At 34.7% G+C, this 22,448-nt stretch overlaps 1 protein-coding gene across 1 annotated transcript; it reads left to right on the top strand.

The window, feature by feature from the left end:
* Positions 1-5,641: 5,641 nt before the first annotated feature.
* LOC125665850 (cholecystokinin receptor type A-like) lies at positions 5,642-19,168 on the top strand. Its single transcript, XM_048898758.2, has 3 exons — positions 5,642-5,885; positions 13,414-13,494; positions 17,601-19,168. The coding sequence occupies exon 3, from the start codon at positions 17,641-17,643 to the stop codon at positions 18,691-18,693; it is 1,053 nt and encodes a 350-aa protein (XP_048754715.2). The 5' UTR covers positions 5,642-5,885; positions 13,414-13,494; positions 17,601-17,640; the 3' UTR covers positions 18,694-19,168.
* The last annotated feature ends 3,280 nt before the right edge of the window (positions 19,169-22,448 follow it).

Consider the following 22,448-nt stretch of genomic DNA (forward strand, 5'->3'; position numbering starts at 1 on the left):
ACGTATTTACAACGCAGACTACATGTTTTTTGGTCTTTAGGCTTGTCAATCAATGTTAAAAGTGGGGCGAATTAGAACATGCATTATTCATCCAAAGAGCTGATCCAAAATGTACGAAGTGATAAAAATAATAATACTTAACTAGAGCAAAGCTCGTTGCAAAGCAACGAGAGGTCTTCCGTCGGAGCTGTGTGACATAAAAACCTTGAACTTGACCATATGTCCTTGGGTCAGGTCCTAATGCAGCCTCAATTAACATGAAAATCTGTTGTAAGTATGAAATCTAAATGTTTCTTCATTACAGCATATGGTCAGGACAGGGTTTGTATTTTCAAAAAAGTGAACTTGACAATATGAGCATGGGTCAAGGCCAGGACACTTTCTTTGATCATATGGAAACTTTTCTTTCAGTATTAATTAAAATTTGCCATTAGTTAGATCTATTAAGACTCTAATCAATTTTTAACTTTTAGACCTTTAGAAATGGTGCAAATGACCTTACATCAAGATTATTTATGTTATTGTCATTAATAATCTTTATGTGAAGATTGAGCTTACGGTGTATTTTTAAAAGTTGCGGTCTGGGCACATTTGCACGGATAGGCGGACTTGGTGATATCTTAAAGTCACTTGTTTGCTGGAACTATAATTAGTGTTCGGTAATATTGCTATCTGTTCTTCCGGCTCGAAGAGACAGTCTCTTTTGTTAGATTGTCAGATATTAATGGGAAGGTTTTATGAAAAGTAGTGTTTTATGATGTGGATATCATAAAAACATTGCTTTTCACCAAGGTGCAATGGGCAATAACGGTGACGGTTTTCCATTAAAATGCAACCTGTTTTTGGACCGATAAAATGCTGAAAATTGTAAATGATGTTGTTTTTCATCCTTGGATATATGTAACATCATCCCCCCTCCCCCGACAAAAATGGTTATCCTGCTTTCCCAAAGCATCCACAGATACAGAACAGGGAACAGTGGTCAGAAAGAGGACTAATATTGGGTTGTTTCAGACAAAGCAGGCACGTAACATCGTTTTTGAAAGTGGGGGGGGGGGGGCAGCCAAAAAATTCCACTTACCAAAAAATCTTTAACAAGCAAAAAAAAAAAAAAAAAAAGAAAGAAAAAAAATCCTATTTCGGGGGGGTGGGGGTGGGGGTGGGGTGGGGTGGGGTAGGTTCTAACTTTTCTGTACACCAAAAAAATTTGTTCTTTACATAACATTAGCGCATTTCACTACAAAAGTGGGGGGGGGGGGGGCAACAGGCCTTCCAATGACCATTTTCATAGTAAATTAACAGTAAAACGTTAGGTTTCCTGCCCCCCCCCCCCCCCGGGTTTTACGTGCCTGGAAAGGGCATGACCGTAAATTAACGATCTGTATTGTATACTGTCAAGCATATGTTGGCAAAAATATTGGAGGGTGGGAACTGGAACTTCCTGTCCTTCCACCAATCATTTGAAAAATCCGATTTTATTAAAAACTTAATTTTCTGTAAATCGTTGTGTTTGCAAATTACATTAAAACGGTAATGTTTTTGTGTGTACATGTATTGCCGCTGATCGCTGGTACACATGCGATGGCTCCGAACTCGGGCAATCGAGCCATGGGTTACGTAATTGTAAACAAGAACAAACCCCGGTGTGTATGTAAAATGCTTGCAGTTAATGACTGAATGAAATGAGACTGATTCGATGTGGATTTCTGATGATTTTCTATACATGTTTAGAGTTGGTATAATCATGATAAGAACCCGTGATTTAAAAAATAAAGTTTATAAATTATTTGTTATGCTTACAAAAAGGATCCATTTTTTTCACTTTGTAGAGAATGCAGAAAGCTTGTGTATCAACTGGCTAAAGTAGAGTTAAATCACAGATTGCTTGTCCACATGTGACGAATCTCCAAAATTAAACACAATAAGACGCTTGAGATGTATATATATATTTGGGGCGCTCTTGCCTTTTTCATTTCACTTATAAAAACCGCATCTACTTGCACGCATGATTGTATTTAGATGAAATGAAATGAACAGACAAATAAATCCTTCTGTATGCAGACAATTATAAGTTAATAAAACTTAAAACTACTTCATTTTATTTAGTACGATTTTTTCTGACAATTAGAAACGTCACATACCCTTACCGTAAACTTATTGTGAGGAAAATGACAACCCGATAAATAATCAGGAAAATTGTGTAGGTTTTTTTAAATGTATGTATAACTTGACACAAATATTATGAGGTCCATTGATCACTAACTCGAAATGTTTGCGGTAGCATCTTTACAATTACTTTATAATTGAAATAAAACATAATATAATTGTTAATTAAGTATGATATAATGTAAAAGGATTCAAAATGATTTCAAACATAATTTTCCAGTAATTGATGTATTTATTTATGCGATGGACGAAAGCCGAGTTAGCTTCGATGTTTTTGTTTTGATTATGCAAGCTTGTCACTCTGGCCACCTGCGAGCGAGGCGAGAGTTGGGTTACATAACTGTATAAACAACGCTGACCGTAAAGAATGTAAACAGCTTGCAGTTATTGACCATGATTTATTATACGTTTGAACGTTTTATTTTTATGTATATTACTTATTTTAATTCTAATATGAAACAAATAAAAGATAATTTATCTCTCTCCTTTTGTTGTTGTTGAAGGTTTGTTTATGTTAAAACGAAAGAAAAAGAGAAATGTATCACTAAATAATTTGTATTTGAACCACAGAGCATGTTAAAAACCTTATTTAAAATGAATATTAGTATCTATTGTAGTCAGGTATGTTATTTTTAGCAAGTTTATTTCAGTTATACGCATGAAGAGTTCTCGCTCACTTGCCAAATGAAAATGGCTACTTGTTTACGGGTATAGCTTTTTACTCTAATATAACACAAGATTCGAACAAAATAACAATTTCATGAGATAAATAAGATGTTAAAGAACAACTTTTCCATCAGAAGCCATATCGAATTCTTTGCCGTTTTTGAGCTATAAAGCGTAGATCCCTAATTTAAGGGGCCAGCCTCTTTTTACTGGTGTCAAATAAAAGCTCTTGAAATTCTACACAACTTTTATTCTACATGTCTTAACAAAATATTTTTAGTTTAAAAGATACAAAGGAAATTATGTGCAAATTTTCGCTCTTTCAGGCGTCCTGATTTTTGACCCCTCTCTATCGCCATTTTAAATGGCGAAATCAAAAAACAAAATATGATGTGCACAACTACAATGCTTCTACTTTACCAATTCAGTGTTTTCTCTGCTCCAATTATTATAGTCTCGGAGCCTTTATCTGGAAACCAAAGCCCCTAAAACTTCACTAAAAGGGAAATAACTCGCAAGCGGAAGAGAATATCCAAAATGTTTAAAAGTATTTTGAAAGTCTTTAGTAAAATGTATTAAAGCTGAAAATTTGAGCAAAATCGGTTGAGGAATGAGCGAGATATGAAGCTTTAAAGTTAGCGTCTAGGAAAAAAAAAAAAAAAAAAGAATAATAAGAATAATCTTAACCAGCACAATAAGTAGAAGGTCTTCCGTTGCTACGGAAGACCTTAATTAATCTCAAGTGGAACGAATTAACTCTTTTACGTTGACAAATAGTAAAGATAACTCGTACCCAGAGAGATATGCATTTTAGAATAATGATTTATAAAAGATAATAAGAAAAATATATCAGCCAAAAAAAAAAAAAAAAAAAAAAACACCCCCAAACAAACTATGTTTATGAATGAACACTATTTAAGAATGAAATAAGAAATGAAAAAAAAAATGAGAGAAAAGTAATGTAAATTACATTTTGAATAAGTAAACAAAGTGGACCAACTCCAAACAAAAACAACGAATAAGCAGCCTAGGATCAGCATCAGACATTCCCGTACTGATCATGTCTAGGGTAGAGATGCAAAAAACATAGAATCATGGAAACCGATAAATGGGTTTTACATGTAAGCAATCGGTTTTGGTTACGAAGGTCAAAGTAATTAAAGGGGGGGGGGGTGCTGATTGTAAACAGAATTGAAAAGAAAAAAATGTGTTCAAAATGGTCATAGTACCACTGTTAGGGACATGATCAGACGAGTAGGCCTAGATGAAGCTTAGAATCTCGTAAGGGTTTAGCCCGTATTCATCCCGGTGAAGTCAGTAGGTTTGTTGATACCATGCGGTTCAAATGACTTCTACCTGTGCATCCAGAATTTTTCCTTCTGCTTTCTTTCGGTATCTGACCAACTTGGATCATGATCAATAACCACTACTGTCATGTCCTCCCATCGGTGGTTATTACCATTGAAATGTGTCGCTACTGGCATATCTTTTTGGTTCTGATAGAGGACCGGTGGTTGTTGACCCGTCTGCGAAGGTCTGTTGAAAGGGGAGATAATCACAAAAATAGGGTGGGGTCACCTAAAAATCTTCTTCTCAAGAATCCTTGAGCCAGAAAAACTGAAATTTACATGAAAGCTTCTTGACATAGTGGAGGTTCAAGTTTGTTAAAATCATGACCCCTGGGGGTAAGGTGGGACCACAATAGGGGATAAAAATTTTACATGCGAATATTTAGGGAAAATCTTTAAAACTCTTCTTCTGAAGAACCACTGGGCCGTAAGAGTGGAGATTTACCTGACAGCTTCTTGGTATAAAGAAGATTCAAGTTTGTTCAGATTATGGTCCCCGGATGTAGGATGTTTAGTGAAAATCTTTGAAAATCTTCTCAAGAACCATCGAGCTAGAAACTTTACATTTGCATGAAAGTTCCTGACGTAGTGCAGATTCAAGTTTGTTAAAAATATCGTCCCCGGGGATATGTTGGGGTCACACTAGGGGATCAAACTTTTACATACAAATATATAGAAAGTTTTTTTTTGAAAATCCTCTCAAGAACCACCGGGCAAGAATAGTTTATATTCACATAAAAGCTTCCTGATGTAGTGCAAATTCAAGGTTCTAAAAATCATGGCCCCCGGGGTAGGGTGGAGCCACAATAGGAGATTAAAGTTTTATACGAATATATAGGGGAAAGTTTACATTTACCTGAAAGCGTCCTGACATAGTGCAGATTTAAGTTTATTAACATCACAGCCCCCGGGGTAGGGTGGGGGACATAATAGGGGATCAAAGTTTTACATAAAAATACATAGTGATTTTTAAAAAAAGGAATCTTCTTCTCAAGAACCATTGGAGCAGAAAAGTTTACTTAAGAAATAAGATATCATTTTTTAATGTTGTTGGGATATGTCATGAAGTTGGTCACGTGATCAAATCCTATAACGCCCGCAGGGCGTTATAGTAGATTTGATCACGTACCAACTTCATGTCATATCCCAATAACATTCAAAAATGATATTTTATTTCTTATATTTATATTTTCTATTTTGATTTGTGTTCTTACCGAGCTTCCATGATTATGTAGCAGATGACCAAAATAACGATCGTAGAACACAAAATATAGTTCGTAAGTTTTATCGAAAATTAGGAACAATATCAAAGAGAATATAAGATATTGATATTTAAATGAAAATTTAAAAAAAAAAAAAAGACGAAACATGTGTAAAAATAAAGGTAATTTAGAGCGTAAAGTTAACTTAAATGACAAGAAGAGCGGAGTAAACTACATCCGTGGTGTGATTTGGTCGCGATCAGCGATGGAGAAACTGGCATCGGTCTAGCTTACTAAGTTGGAAACGCAATTGTTGATCACAGATTTCGACAGAAATTCAAAGGATCTGAGAGAATTGATGGAGGATATGATGGTCAAGTTAACGTTAAGCTCTTAGTCAGGTTTTTGGAAAGAAACAACGGTATGTTCATCGTTAGGACTCGCGGTTGTAGCCATGCAGGAGACGATTCAAGACAGTAGGACAGATTTAGACCAGGTGCAGGTAGGTTGCGTCTGTTATTTACCTTCAGTGTGTGTAAAATAAATAATCAAAGTACTGAAAGTACTGAAAAGCGCTAAGCTGACTTCATGAATTCTGTCTGTAATGTTAATGAGCAGGAACAACAGTAAAAAAAAATTTCGCACAACTAAATAATACATTTTTTGTAAGGAAATAACAAATATGGATGGGAAAAAATGTCCTGAAACTTTTCACCATGTTGAAATATAAACTTTATATGATGTTAAAAACAATGGTCACTATAATAATTTTGGTCCCACCCGGAATTAAAACTCTGTCCTTGGATCATGAAATTTACAATTTTGGTAAAGGACACCTGCTCCTTTTAAATATCTATATAATCAGAATTTAGTAGCAATAGCATTGCCACCCATGCGGTGGTCTAGAGATAGAATGTTAGCCCTGTATGCGGACGGTCGGGGTTCGAATCCCGGTCGTGACAGACCTAGGTCGGTAGTGACAGTTCCATCGCCAAACTCTCGGCATCAGGTGTGAATATCACGGTTCCTCGGATATGACCTTAGAAACGGATGCCCCGTGTCACAGTACGTGTGGCACGCTAAAGAACCCCCACTGCTCAATGGCTGTAAGCGCCAAGCATAGGCCTAAATTTGAAGCCCTTCACCGATCTTTGCGACGTCTCTGTATTAATAAAAAATTCTCGAGAGGGACGTTAACCAAGATACAATCAATCAATTTATTTTACACATAAACTCAGATCTATATACCCAGTTTGGCCCCCACCCTGGATCATGAAATGCTCAATATGACTATGCAATTTTTTTTTCGTACAGACGTCGAAGACCTCTAACTGTATATGTGGGGATCTATACCATACAACATTCCGCTTCGCCAATTTTGTCACGGGTGCAAGTCGAACCCGACCATAAATTACTCGCTCAATACGGATTTTTCTCGCATGATGCGGTTTTATAGCAATCAAACCTTGAAAGTCGAATTATTTTTTGTAATCAATAATGACGTTGATTTTAATCCAAAATCAGGTTGGAGAGAATGTGAATACAATTAAGTCAGATAAATATATGTATAATTGAAAACAAAATTTAGGAAGTTATTTAAAAAAGATGTCCATCATACATGTGCAATATTGATAACTTTGAAACTGAAATCTGCGTTATCAACAAGAATGGAAAAAACTCATTTTTAACATGAAAATTAGTGCAATAGGATATACTAAATCGAATACGATAAATAAGATTAACATATATGTATGAATTTACATTTAGACATTGTAGTGATTGTTTGTTATACGTAAATCTAAAAAGAAAAGAAAAACCAAGAGTTTGTACACAAGTACATTAAACACTGTACTCATCATCATGTGTGTATTAAACTCCTTGTGTAAAAGCTCATATTCATATTGCAAAGGAAACTCACCTGTTTGTCGTGGGTCTGAATAAGGCATCATACACATCATTATTGTTTGAATTTTATAAAACGGTTCTTTATATGAAAATGCAAATAACCTTAGCAAAAAAAAAAAAAAAAAAAAAGAAGGATAAGATTCGCAGCTTGTGTAGGAGTTCTAATATGAAAATAAAAACGTAACAGATCTAGAGTTGACTTGCAATAAACATGTAATATTTACAACATAATAATGTATAAGCTTAATGAGAATCCCAAGCTAGGTGCTTAAAAGTTACAAAAGTAATTTTCAAACGGTAATGTTCAAACCGCTCTGTTATACGCAACTAAGCTTGACTGATCCCTTAACAAAAACATTGCGGAATAGGCAAAACCATTCTAATATCAACAAGCTTAGCGTAGGGAGTCAGCCATATACGAACTATATACTATATATATTTGGTATCACCATATTCCAGACGTGGAGAGGGTATCGGTCTCCATGATCTTTAATAAATATTTTCACTACTAATATCGTTCCTGTTAGAAATAATGAAGAGGCATCTCGCCAAAAAACTATCTGCATTTTTTTTTGCATGAAAAGATTGTTCAACGAAAACAAAATGTGGGGACGGGGAACAACGACAGTTTTGTCCTTTGTAGTACATACCTGTCATTGTCAATGGTTTGTTTGAAGTACTAACAAATTGAAAACACGATTACTTTTTAATGTGTGTAGCGTGCAGTGGACTGCAAACCCTTTTACATTCATGTTTGACACAATGACAACGTTTATCTAACACTTAACAGCCTTCATAAAATTCCTGGCGGTGTTTTGAAGACTTAAAAACAGGGACATCGTCTTCCGTAAACGCAGGCCAATGCCAATTAATTGTTAACCTTTTGTCATTTCCCTCCCCCAAGATCATTATTTTCAGTCTCATTTTTGAAACTAAGAAACGAAATCAAATTAAAATTTTAATTGTGTTGACGATGAATCTGAATATCTTGGTCGTTTAGAAATGGTAAGATAAGCCTAACACCGTTGCATGCTCTAAATTCCTGTATGACCTACTTACATATATGATTGGGGGAGGTGTAATCAGTTACGCAATATCGCCTCTCTGAAACACCGATCTCTGTCCTTCGCTGTCAAAACATAACCATGCGCAAGACCTTACTGTATAGTTATTTTTTTTACTGTGTTGTACACATTTTTGCTGTGTCAGACAAAATTTTTACGGGGTCGGAACAGCAGTCAAAACACAAATGAAGAACTCTCATGACTCGTGTATAGCTTAATGACGTGGCTTCTAATTATAGATTGCACCATGCAAAAATATTGATTTTCTTGACCTTTAACCGCTATGCGAAGGTTACAATGCAAAGGCACCCTAGCCAAAACAGTTTCATGTACAGACTCTTGTTGATTTTTAAATGTTGAATTTCTTAATAATCACTTTGATTACAGACGCAGATTCAAACGGGAATTTTAACTGAAGACTGTGAATGACCTGCTTCTGTGTCCCACTTTCCCTCAGAATGAGGGCAAAAATGTAACATTTTTATACATATTTTATTCACTGTCCAACGAACTGTATTTCTGAAAAAATTGCCCCTGCGGATATATACTAGATCGGTTGTAAAATTACGACGACTTCAAACACGACCTCTCTATATCTATGCATAGATTTGCCTATAGGTGGCGATAAACCGGAAACGCGATGACGAAAGCAAAATCCAACTGCTGGCAATAAAGCCGCTACGCGCTTTAAAAATGAACTGACGGAGTTTTTGTTCACTTGAGAGATTTCTGTTGTAGGATTTTAATGAAAACTCGCACCGGTACCCTGACATGAACATATAAATTTTTCGAGCATCAAAACCAACCTCGCTTATAATCATGCCGAGTCATAGCCGTGATGGAAGTTGCCAGGAAACAACAGGTTAACCTATCATCATGAAGTAAATACATGTAGGCTTATAACTCTGCCTAAATGTTTTCGCTTCCAATATCATAGAACTTTATTAGCTCTTCTGAGCCGAAGGCTCAAAGAGCTAATGCTATGGCCATTTGTGCGGTGTGCGGTGTGCGTAAACTTTTTAGAAAAAGGGCTATAACTCAAGAACCCCTTGGCCAATTTTTTTTTCAAATTTGTTACAGGGTATCATTGGCCCAAGGGCTTTCATACATACTAAATAGAGGGATGTGACCCTTTAACAAGGGGAGATAATCAGGAAAATACAAACAAAAGTAGTGGTTGCTAAAAAATCTTCTTCTCAAGAACCACTGGGCAGATTATCACCAAACTTACACATAAGGGTGAGGATATGTTGTAGATTAAAAATTGATCAAGGCATTACCCTGGGGCAAAGGGCGTGGTCTCAAGGTCACTTCAAAGTTGACCTAAATTTATATTTCCTTAAATCTTTGATATTTTAGTCATTATAAGGACTAGGATCATCAAATTTTGACAGTTGATGCATCTTAGGACCTTGTGTCAAGTTGTCTCAAAAGTAGGTCACGGTGACCTACTTTATGAATTTTGCAGGTATTTATTTTAAAATTAATTTTGATGCATATCTTGGACACTTTGAAACCTATGATCATCAAAACTTGTCAGTTGGTGGATCATGGGACCTTGAAATGCGTCAATTGAAAATTAGGTCACCGTGACCTACTTTCTGAATTTTATGGCTTATCATTTATAGATATATTTTAAGTTGCTATTTCAAATACCGAGAGGTTTAGAATCATCAAATCTTGTAAGTTGATGCATCTTGAGGCCTTGAAACATATTTATAAAAAAGTAGGTCACAGTGACCTACTTTTTGAATTTTGCAGATATTCAAATTTCACATTTTCAATTTTAGATGCATATTTTGGGCACTGTAAAACCTAGGATCATCAAACTTTGTCAGTTGATGCGTCTTCAGTTTTCGGTTTGTGTCGACCAAAAAGTAGGTCACCGTGACCTACTTTTGGTATTTGACAGCTAAATTACTATATTTCAGACACTATTTGACCTACAATCATCAAACTTTGTCAGTTGATGCATCTTGAGTCTTCGGAGTGTATCGACCAAAAAGTAGGTCACTGTGACCTACTTTTGGCATTTGACAGTTATATTTATATATTTCAGTCACTAATTGACCTACAATCATCAAACTTTGACAGTTGATGCATCTTGAGTCTACGGAGTGTGTCGACCAAAAAGTAGGTCACCTTGACCTACTTTTGGAATTTAACGGCTATATTTATATATTTCAGATACTATTTGACCTACAGTCATCAAACTTTGTCAGTTGATGCGTCTTGCATGTTCGAAGGGTTTCGACCAAAAAGTAGGTCAACTTGACCTACTTTTGGAATTGGACGGCTATATTTATATATTTCAGATACTATTTGACCTACAGTCATCAAACTTTGTCAGTTGATGCGTCTTCCATGTTCAAAGGGTGTCGACCAAAAAGTAGGTCACCTTGACCTACTTTTGGAATTGGACGGCTATATTTATATAATTCAGATACTATTTGACCTACAGTCATCAAACTTTGTCAGTTGTTGGGTCTTAAATGTTTGAAGGGTGTTGACGAAAAAGTAGGTCACCTTGACCTACTTTTGGAATTTGACGGCTATATTTATATATTTCAGATACTATTTGACCTACAGTCATCAAACTTTGTCAGTTGATGGGTCTTGCATGTTAGGAGTTCGCTGATCAAAAAGTAGGTCACCATGACCTACGATTGGAATTTGACAGCTATATTTCAATATTCAGATACTAATTGGCTTAAAATCATCAAACTTTGTCAGTTGATATTTCTTGGGTTCTCAAAATGTGTAAACCAAAAAGTAGGTCACATTGACCTACTTTTTTTGAATTCTTAGGATTTAACTAAAGATTTAGAATACTAAGAGGCTAAGAATAGAAATGGTGGGGTTGTACAATTTATCAGAAGAGCGATTCTAGGCCCTTGGGCCTCTTGTTTTATAAATTCGCCATGCAGAAGTTGCAGACGGTATTTAAAACTGTATAAAATGAAACAACAGAACGATATATGTTTAATGTTTCTCTTTTGTAAATTGATGAAATTCTTGTTTTTTACGAAACAAACTGTATAAATATCCTGCTGCGTTTATTTCTGTTATGATGTCATTGCAGTGGCGGATCCAGGGTTTACGAAAGGGTGTGTGTGAAAGTCAAGTATCAGCCAAAATGCTTAGCCATTTTGAGTGCCAATCTGGAATTTTACTAATCTGGAATTTTACTCACACTATTTCTATTATTTAAATTTGTGACGAGAGCGGGGGGGGGGGGGGGGGGGGTCTAAATCCCCCACTGCATTGCATAAGCAAGAAGCCAGGTGAAAATACAGGAACTGACTTTTGAAGCGGTGATTGTATTCGTACGCAAGAACAAACTGATCACATGACCAAATTCATGTCACACGAAATTGAACATCAATTTCATTAGTTCTGTCATATAAGGAAGTGCATTGGCAAATGTAAATATATTTATATGAAAGCTTCCTGACATAGTTCAGATTCAAGTCTGTAATAATTATGGTCCATGGGGTAGGTTGGGATCAAAGTTTTTCATGCGAATATGTAGAGAAAATCTTTAAATATGGGCAAAGGTGACTCAGATGAGCGATGTGGTCCGTGGGCCTCTTGTTTCTATAACACAACAGCTTTAATCTGGTATTTATCTGACAAATAATAACGTGATCCGGCAGTTCTCATTTATTGTTAATTCAAAGAAAGTAATTCTCTGATGAATAAATTAAAAAAAAAAAAGAAAAGAAAAAAAGAAAATTCACCTCCTTTTTACTTCGCATGTGGCAACCGTCGCCTACAAAGTGGTAAGCATTTCGTGCAAACCGTTTAATGTTCCATGCAGACTATTCAGTGTTCCATGCAAACCGTTCAGTGTTCCATGCAGACTATTCAGCGTTTCATACGAACCGTACGGCGTTCCGTATAGGCCGTTCAGCGTTCCGTGCAAGAATTGTTTCAAACCGTTCCGTGCAAGTGGTGTAATAGTACGCGCCAGGGTCTGTACCTTCGTCAGTTTTTCGTCTTTTTGTTCTGCGCTCTTTCGTGGTTTTGCCCCACTAACCTCATATATGCTATATTTTTATCCTGAAATCTTTCTAAATCAACATACCTCGAATTGCAAGTAACGATGAATTATCTATCAAATTCTACATGTGTCACATACGGTATTTCGGAGAACTTTGGCACTTAAAAACCTCCTGGCGGACTTTGACGCAAAAGAGTGAACTAAAATCACTATTTTTGGGTGCCGAATAAACCCCTATTGAACTCTATTCAACTAGTTGATAAAACTTTGAGAAAGACGACTGTTGCCCACATTAGAACATATCTTACTCTTATGAGGGCACTTGGGACTGAATCTATTACAAAAGGGGTGAGTATAAATACCGTTCCTGGTCGTCAGACCGCTTACTAGACCCCTATTCCGCTTTACTAGATTAAATGACATGGATATAAGTAGAACGCTTTGTTCCATCTAGGTGAACCCTTTTGTACTTGATGGCTTCTGCAGGCTAGTTCCGTTATCGAAGGGCCAACACATTGGAAGAACCTTTTCTCGGCACTAGGGAACTAAATAGATTGATAGACTACATGACTGTGGTCTAAGTAGCACACCCGCCACAACGCCAAATACACACCTACCTAAACAATTAATTTAAAGAAGAAATGGGTAGAAAATTTTCTGAGAAATCATTTGACGCTGTTCTTTATCTTTCATCGCTATGCGGAGGGAGATTGCTTTTCTAGATAACAATACAGGTTTCATGTGATGTTTATCAGAGAAATAATAACGTGATCCGGCAGTTCTGATTGTAAATGGATAGCTTTCTATTTTTCATTTTTGGTGGAAATTGCTTTATATATTATACAGCCTTTCATGTCGCATCTACTAGTATATATGTTGTGAATTACTTGATATATTCGTACAATAGCTTTCTAAAGATGTTGATTACTCAATTATGAAAACACAATAGGTTTCCATGATTTGCATGTAGTGGTAATTTAGGAAATGAGTATTTCGAAACGGACTTGTTAACAATAATATATCGATGAAACACACCTGCATTATTCCTATTTCACCAGAGAAACATATAAAAAGGGAAATATTTCTACATAGCAACAAAAAGATCCCAAACAGAGGAGCTGAGGGGAGGCGTAACAGAGGTAACCTTTTTATTTCATTTTTTCTTCCATTTTCTAACGTTTTAAAGGAAATGGTGACAAAAAGTTCAATTGACTGAACATGTTAAGAATGAAATAAAATGTTTATGACACATCGTGTGTGCGATAGTATTTCTCTTTGTGTACGTTAATGTTTCACATACTTGTAAACATGAAAAAGAAAAAACCCATTTGGCAGAAGTTGACTGAAGTTTTCGGAGTGAAATGTCTCGCTACCTTCAGATAGTAGGAACTCCGCAATACCTGCAATCAATGAAAACGGTGAAGGGCTGAACAATTCCATGCAGAATCTTTAACTGTATATGAGAGCTCTAATCTATCATAAACTCGCATGTCTTTTCTGTCTCTTTTCAAATCTTCGTAGAAATGATAACGCTACAAGTATATGATAAGGTTAATTTTCAAGGTATCTAAAGAGCTGAATAATATGAAATATGATTAATATTTGGTTAATTTTTAAGTTAGATACAAACATAATTGTGTCGTTAAGACATTTATTATTTTATGTACTGTATGCGTATTTGTTTTAGAATGTTTAAAATCTGGCCCCGGGATCACGAACTTCTTCAGTCAGACTCGACAAGCTGTTTTTGACTCAAATCTGAGATTTTTTTTCTCAAATTCCAAAGTTGAACTCAGTAAAATGTGCCACAAAATTTCAGTTTTACTCAAGTTGAGAAAATGCTTGAGTTTTACTTTATAAACTCAAGTTTTCTAAATACCTGTCATAGAAGTAAACTTGAGACCAAAATGACTGTCATGACGCTTGTTCAGTGGAATTTGATATCATTTCATTTTATATGTAACACTCTTTTTCATTGGTTGAAAAATTAGTGGTACATGTATATCGTATCCAATGTAGTAAAAAAAAAAAAAAAAAAAAAAAAAAAAAGCTGGAACTACTTCCTATTGGAATGTTGGGATTCGTCTGGACGCTTCGTATTTATAGATCACTTTATGGATTGGGAATCCTGAAAAGAAAAACTTGGCAATTATATCGATTATATAAATTCATTCAACAAAAACAAATATCCAATATGAATATCGAATAAACAATTAATTATGGAAAATGAATAAACATAGCTATTTGAGGACCTAAGTGTTGCATGCGAAATATAAAAAAGCAATTGACCATTTTGAGAAAATTAAAATATAACTCCCGCGACTTATTGTGGACATCGATTGTCGTTTTCCTGCAATCCGTCATTTTAATATTGTCTTTTGCGATATGATATTTCATGTATGCAAGTAAAGAAAGAGTTCAGTGTTATATGGGTTGAAACTACTTGGCAAAGACATGAACATTACTAAAATATTGACGATTGGTTAGGGCGATCGAGTTCACAATAGGCCGGACACTATATCTGGTGAAACTCATGAACTTATTTTGTCTGATATATAAATATCACCAGGACCCTCTGAATAGTGGCTTTAGATATGAAACAAGTATATATAATATACATATATACACATGTAAGCATACATATGCACAGATGCATGTATACATATAATAGCAGTAGTAACAATGTTTAAATTTTATATGTTAAACATTTTGATATAAAGAATTTCATAGTATAACTCAAACTATAGATTGGATACAGAATTTTGAAAAAGTTTCTGTTCTTTGGTTTTATATAAAAACCTGAAAACTTGACAGTGTGATCTCAAGTATTCCTTGATGGAACGAATTACAAAAACACTTGTCACATCAACCTGAACAACTAGATACAATATTATTATTATCATTTTATTCATTTATATAGCGCAAAATTACAAATAGTTTCTATGCGCTGAATACATCTTACATTTATAAATTCTAAATGCAATAAAAAGAAAGAAAATAGTTATATATCTTTATCAATTCAGTATTATCTAAATAAAACCCAACAGCAATATGTTTCCAAGTAATTGTGAAATTAATACAGGTACTTGCGATCTTCCATATATGTTGTACATTAAATTTCTATTAAATCAAAAATAAGGCGTTTTAAATTGTGTTTTTGATTTCATTTCTACACAGTTTACGCTTATTTGTTACAGTGTTGTTCCATTTGCTAATAAGGAGATCATTACTCAATAAGTTGTGTATTAGTTTATAATTAAACTCTGCTAAGGATTTGTCTTCAATGTATTTAACTTTCAATAAAAATATTGATTCCCATTCCTTTTTATCTGTTATTTGGAACTCTCTACTTAACTTTGTTAGCGAGGGTTTTTGGAATTTATTTTTATGAAAGTATCTAGTAGAAAATTTTAGTTTTATGTTGTAAACGTAAATTTTTATCTATATTTTTGGTTTTGATGTAGGGAATTTTAGAAAAATCATATCCGAGTTCGATTTTAAAAAAAAAAATGTCGTATCATTTTATACTCGCATAACCAGTTCGTTTTCTTAGTAAGACAATCAGAAATTTGTTTACCTGATTTTAATAACCCATCCTCATTAAAAATATCTTTAACATATAAAATTCCACTTTTTATCCAATCATCAAAACGTATTGATTTACATTTGAAGAGAAAATTTGCATTTCACCATATTGGTTGTAGAAGGAAATTTTCAGTGGAGAGTTTGGTTTGTGTTGTCTTGACAAAGGTTGAAGCAAGAAAACACCTGTTTATAAAACACTGGAAATTTTTTTTAAGAATGCCATAATTGTTAGTTGATGTTTCAGAAGTCTTACCTAAATAATCAATGTCAAGATTTAAAGTTTTGTAGAAACTTTCTGCATTTTTTTAATGATATGATTACTTGTAATAAGGCGTGGAATCCACATGGCTTTCAGGGCTTTATCTTTAATACCCCCTATCAATGTGTTCCTTTTGATTTTATCTTTTTTATTCCATAAAAAAATTATATATCAACCTATTGATGTCTTTTATAAACTTAGGATAGGGTAATTCTAAAATGCTTGCAACATAAGTCAAGTTTTGATAAAGCCAATGAGTTAATGACTGTACATTTTCCAAATAATGATAGTTTTCTTCTTTTTCAAATAATGATAGTTTTCTTCTTTTCCATGATTTAAATAACATTTCAATTTCGTGATATATTTTCATCCAGTTTTTATTGTAACATTCAATCTTATCTTGACCTACATAAATACCTAAACATTTTACGGCTTTCTTAGTTACCTTTATTCCCTCTACTGTTTCAAGCTGGTTTCTCAGGTTTCCAAGTAAAATACATTCTGTTTTTGTGAAATTTATTTTTGACCCTACTATTATTGCATGTTTTAGAGAATCGGTATCACTTAAAGCCAGTGTCATGTCGTCTACATGTAGAATATTTTTAATTTCTAAGTTTTTATTTTTGAAACCGTGAATCGAATTATTAGATGCGCATCTGGTGCATCAAAATTGGTACCATATAAGTTTTACATTACGACCCCTGGGTCGAGGCCTCTGCTGGTGGACTGTTAGTCCCCGAGGGTCTCTACAGTCCAGTAGCTAAGAACTTCGCTACTAGCTTGAAAATACGGATGTATATTTAATTGTTGCGATAAAATTTAGAAATTTATTTCAAAATTAAGGATTATCTCCCTCATGCATTTTATAGTGTTCCTTTATATACATATATTATTTTCATTATTAGTTTTTTTTTATTAATACTTTTTTATTATTATCTTTTATAAATTATTTATCCTTAATGCATAGTTAAAATAGAATCTCTCTGGGTACGAGTTAGCTTTACTATTTGTCAACGTAATATGGTTAACTCGTTCCACTCGAGATTAATTAAGTCTAGTATCTTTATTACTTCGTACATTTTGGATCAGCTCTTTGGATGAATAAGGCATGTCCTAATTCGCTGCGCTTTCAACATTGATTGGCAAGCCTAAAAACCAAAACCCATGTAGTCTGCGTTGTAAATACGTTTGTAAATTAGTGTAGTTGTAGTGTTAGATGTATTTATATGTAGTTTTTGTTATTATTCTCTGTTAATATTGGCCACATTATGTAATTCTTTTCGTTTGTCCTGAAGGGACGCGTCGTCCCGAAAATTTGACAACCTGGTTGTTCGTGTCGTTGGTCATTTTAGTGCTTTGTATCTATCTAGTATCTATATCACAAATCGTTCTTTTTTTCAGATTTGCCCATTTCTGGACAAAACACTAGTCATTCATCGTTATGGGAAATATACTTATGCTGGAACACAACATAGAAGGGAGGAAGGAGAGGGCTCCACTGGGCGCTGCAAGCTATCTCTTCAATCTGATAGGAATCATTGGGAACATTCTAGTTCTACACGTGTTCGGTACACGTATCAATGCATCATCCAATTACAGAGTCTTCGTGATATTTCTATCAATTGTCGACTTGTTTACCTGTATTTCGCATGTTGCTAAAGAACTGGACAGAACGATATCCGTTTACAATCAGGGCCATGTCATACTCATATGTAAAGTATCTCACTATATAGGGAATTCTGTCGGTTATGCCGCATTCTTGATCATTTGTTTTATTACATTTGAGAGATACAAAAAAATTTGCACACCTTTTACGTCACAAATTACAATCACTCACTCGAAGATCATGTGCCTGTGCTCTGTCTTGACAGGTTTCATTGTAGATTTTCCGATATATCTCATTTATGGAAAAAGATATGAGCTAGTCGAAAATATAAATGCTACCAGGTGCGCTATTCAAAACGAATATGACGGAGACTTGTTACCAATTCTACATTTAAGCTTTCTGGTCTTAGGAACTGTCATTGGAATTGTAATAGTCGTAATACTACAAGTAAAAATACGAATGGCCCTGGTCAAGAAAGCCAGATCAAAACAGAAAATGAAACAAGTAATTAGTACCATCAATTCAGAATCTGAACAAGAAACGCCAGCTAGTGGTACACCTCATAGGAAGGGTAAACACATTACAAATGAAAGTAAGAAGTCAACAGACGATCAGGATTCGGAGAGGAACAGACGTATTGCGATCAGATTCGCCATTATATCCTTGTTTTTGATAGTCAGCTTTGTTTCCCATTTGCTGTTTCGCTTCATTACTGTCACACAGAAATACTTCGTCCAACGTCAAGGGATATCCAAACTAGAAGACATAGTGGAGGAATATCTACCAGATATCATAACTGTAAACGGAATTCTGAATCCGTTTATCTACCTTTTCACTGATATCCAATTCAAGCAAGAGCTAATGAAAATGTGTGGGCGGACAATATGAGTGATATATGTAAGACTGCGCTAACATCCGATGAGGCAATACGCCAATGCACATTTATAAAAGCGAGGATAAGAGCACTCAGCGAAGGGTGTTTCTAAAACGCGGAACGGAAAATATTGTTATGAGGTAAAGATTTCGTAAAATTCTAAAGGCTTATTATGTACAAGGAAGGCAGAAATTTCAGAGAAAACGGGAGGTCATCCTAAGAATCTATGGTTTATTATAATTCACAGTAGTGCGTATGTATTTTAAAACCATTAGGTCTATTATTTATCATAATATTTTAAGCAAGCGTCCGTGGGTACCATCCCCTTTTCCCGGCTTTGTTATTCTTCGACCCCCTCCCCCAATTGTGATAGTATGCTGTTTAGCAAATAAAAAAAATACAATGAAAAAGATTTTAATTATAATTTAACCCCTTTCAAATTTTATTACTTTATTCTGGCTGCCACATTAAGAAAAAAATTTATGAGTCTATCCAATGAATAAGAGATCCCCCCCCCCCCCACACACACACATTAAAAAAGATAAAATATTTTTTTCAAGAATTTTACCCAAACAAAGCCTTTTTAAATCGTACTTGCTTTTAATCGAACTATATATTTTTAATATAATTGAACTTGAATTGGGTTTTAGTTCTGCACCTGGTATAATATACATTGATGTATCACATCAAATCATAAAGCGATTAGGATCAATTCATGTAAAATGAAAGTTCGTACATGTGCAGCACTCCAATCCTGAATAGGAGAAGGCTTCTGTGAGTTTATTTAATATCTACATGTACATGTACATACTTCTATCTTATTATTTAGATTAATAATAAGATGATCTTTTAATTCCATTCCAACACTAATTCTCTGTTAACCTTTAAGCTATTTCATACACCATAAAATAAATTTATTCCTAGGATCATAAACTTCACCTTAGATTTCATTCGTTCTGTTCAATCCTTTTCTCCGCTGTATCTCATCGTATTCAACACAGATCCGCAGGGTACCAGTACATGTACGAACTTTCATTTTACATGAATTGATCCCAAATGAGGCAAGACTTTTACATACACCGGATTCGTTCGCTTTATGATTTGATGTGATACATCAATGTATATTATACCAGGTGCACTAAATCTGTTAATTTTAAAGTGATTAATCAAAGACAAGGTGTTTCACTTGATCACTTAATAAGATAATGAATGTTTTATACATACCACCCTCCCTGTTGTAGGTACACACATACACTGTTTCATTTGTAAACACATGTGCGTTAAAGAAGACAAGGGGGGAGGAGGAGGGTATATAAACCCTGCGTGTTCTTCCCATTCTATATCCATAGGTAACACCTCTGTCAATGCCAAACATTAAAGCTTTTTTTAAAACTGTTTTGTAAACTCTTCTACAAACATTTAATTTGGCTAAATCAATTTATGGTGTATAATCTTAAGATAAAATTGTATTAAAACTTGCAGACAGTCCTAATTTTAAAAAATAGCAAAATACATGTATGACATATTTTCCCGATTTTTTTGGTGTTATCTTAGCTACATTACTCATTCTTAAAATCCGTTCCGTTTTCCGTTCCGCGTTTAATCAACACCCCTTCGCAAAACGTTGGAGTTGAAAACGTTTGGACATTATCACGACTTTATGGTATTATGACGTCATGTCCAACGACCCTTTGCCGTCGACTTGCAGTGTTTCTGTTCAATTTTTAGAGAATCGTGAAAGTTTCATTCATTTTCGAAGACACTTGCTACTTTGATCACTTCGCTGATATGTGATCCAAAAGACAGTAACATCATTGACTTTAAACCTAACATGGCGCGATCATTCGGAACAAATGTTTTTCTTCTTCTCAGTACTGTCAAGAAAAAGAAAGAAATAGTTAAATAGACTTAAGAGGGCAATAATGATAAGAAAATTCATCAATGTCAAAAAACTTAATTCGGCTTAGTATGCTTTGAATTGTTTTGTTCGTTGAACACCCCTCCAAGAACATTTCAATGACATTGAGACATCACCAGCTGTAGGTGAAGTACCACGAATTTAGACCTATGCTTAGCGCTCAGTAACGTGATAACGCCTTCAGCAACTGACCTCGGTTTTTAGAGGTCATACAATCAGAAAGACACGTGACTCTCCTTTCTAAATGCCAAGTGTTTGACGAATACGAAAGAGCAAGTACTACATTTGTACCTGCGTTTCACGTATTAGGCTTGATGCGGCTTGGCATGAGCGAGACACGAACTCACGACCACTGGGCTACCGCGACCGAATGTTTCCAATTGTGATGAAAATATTGTCTTTTGTTTTCATTCGAAATATAATGCGGTTAATAGAATATTAGTGTTTTTAATGAATTTAGAACAAAACGTTAATATTCATCTTACCGTTAAGAGTTCACCTGTTAGCTCGCAGGTAATAATAATCATGAATTTAAATACAAATTCATGTTCCCCGTATATTCATTTTCCTAGACACACCATCGGATTTCATTGCTTACCAGTAAAGTACAATGTCAGATGACAATCGGACTTTAGCGCGAGATATCATAGAATTTTAGTATGATGAATTATCAGAGGTACTATTGGACATTAGTGCAGACTAGTATGAAGTGTGACACTTCCTTATGAACGAATTAATAAGATCGCTTGAAAGTTAAGTCGTTCGTATAATTGATGTCCTTGGTTAGTTGTTTTGTTTTACGTCCCGTCGATAATTTTTCACTGATAATGTGACATTGATGTTCCTGGTACCCAGAATGAAATAAAGAGAAAAGCGAGGCATCAAATTATCTCCACTAGACAGAATGTGTAGAGTTAGTTTACACAAATTATCTCCACTAGACAGAATGTGTAGAGTTAGTATACACAAATTATCTCCACTAGACAGAATGTGTAGAGTTAGCCGGCTATGTTTAGTTATTCTGTTTGTGTAATAATGTGCTTGTAGAGCTAATTTTGCTTTGTTTATTGTAGTATCTATTCATGTAATTATTCATCCCTGTTGTGTAGTTAATGTGTACTAAATATAATAACATTTGTGACCTATTTTCTAAGAATCTGGCCCCGCCGTCATAAAACTTTGAGAATTCTCAAAAAAATTCTCAACTCAACTCTTGAGAATTACTCAGCTAAGAATATTCTCAAATCAGCCGTCATAAATCGATTTGAGAATATTCTTAGATGAGTATATTCTCAAGAGTTGAGTTGAGAATCTTATCGTGCCCGACAGTTTTCGCGGAATTTTTTCAGCGCTGGTAGCGGCCCTGTAGAGCTCTTTAATGTTAAAAAGGTGAGAAAACGTCATAGAAACATGTAAATATACCAATATTACGTCTTGAAATTTTGTCGTCTGCTGCATTTCCTTTTAATATGGAGACGATGGAAGTATAAAAGAAAGCTAGGGCACAAAATTGGACCGCTGAGGAAGAAGTTCTGTTAATAGAGGAAGTGAAAGCGAGAGCAGAAATCCTCTTTGGACCTCTGAAGGGTTGTGGAAAGTCCGGAAAGATTAAAGAAATAAAAGACAGAGAATGGCAAATGGTTGCTGACAAGTTAAATTCGTAAGAACATTATTTTCTTAATCTTAATTCAAAATGTAATATCATAAACGCCGAATTGATTAAATTCGGTCGCATAATCATGTTATTCAATCCGCGGACTTTACGATAGCATTTATTCCGGAAATGTGACTTTTAAAAACTATTTAAATACTATTTCGTATCATCATCATTATTCATAAAAATTGTTTTGT

Source organism: Ostrea edulis, chromosome 10 (assembly GCF_947568905.1).
Source record: "Ostrea edulis chromosome 10, xbOstEdul1.1, whole genome shotgun sequence".
NCBI lineage: Eukaryota > Metazoa > Mollusca > Bivalvia > Ostreida > Ostreidae > Ostrea > Ostrea edulis.

Excerpts from the sequence above, each read along its gene's own strand:
- LOC125665850 (XM_048898758.2), top strand. The coding sequence starts at position 17,641 with ATGGGAAATATACTTATGCTGGAACACAACATAGAAGGGAGGAAGGAG.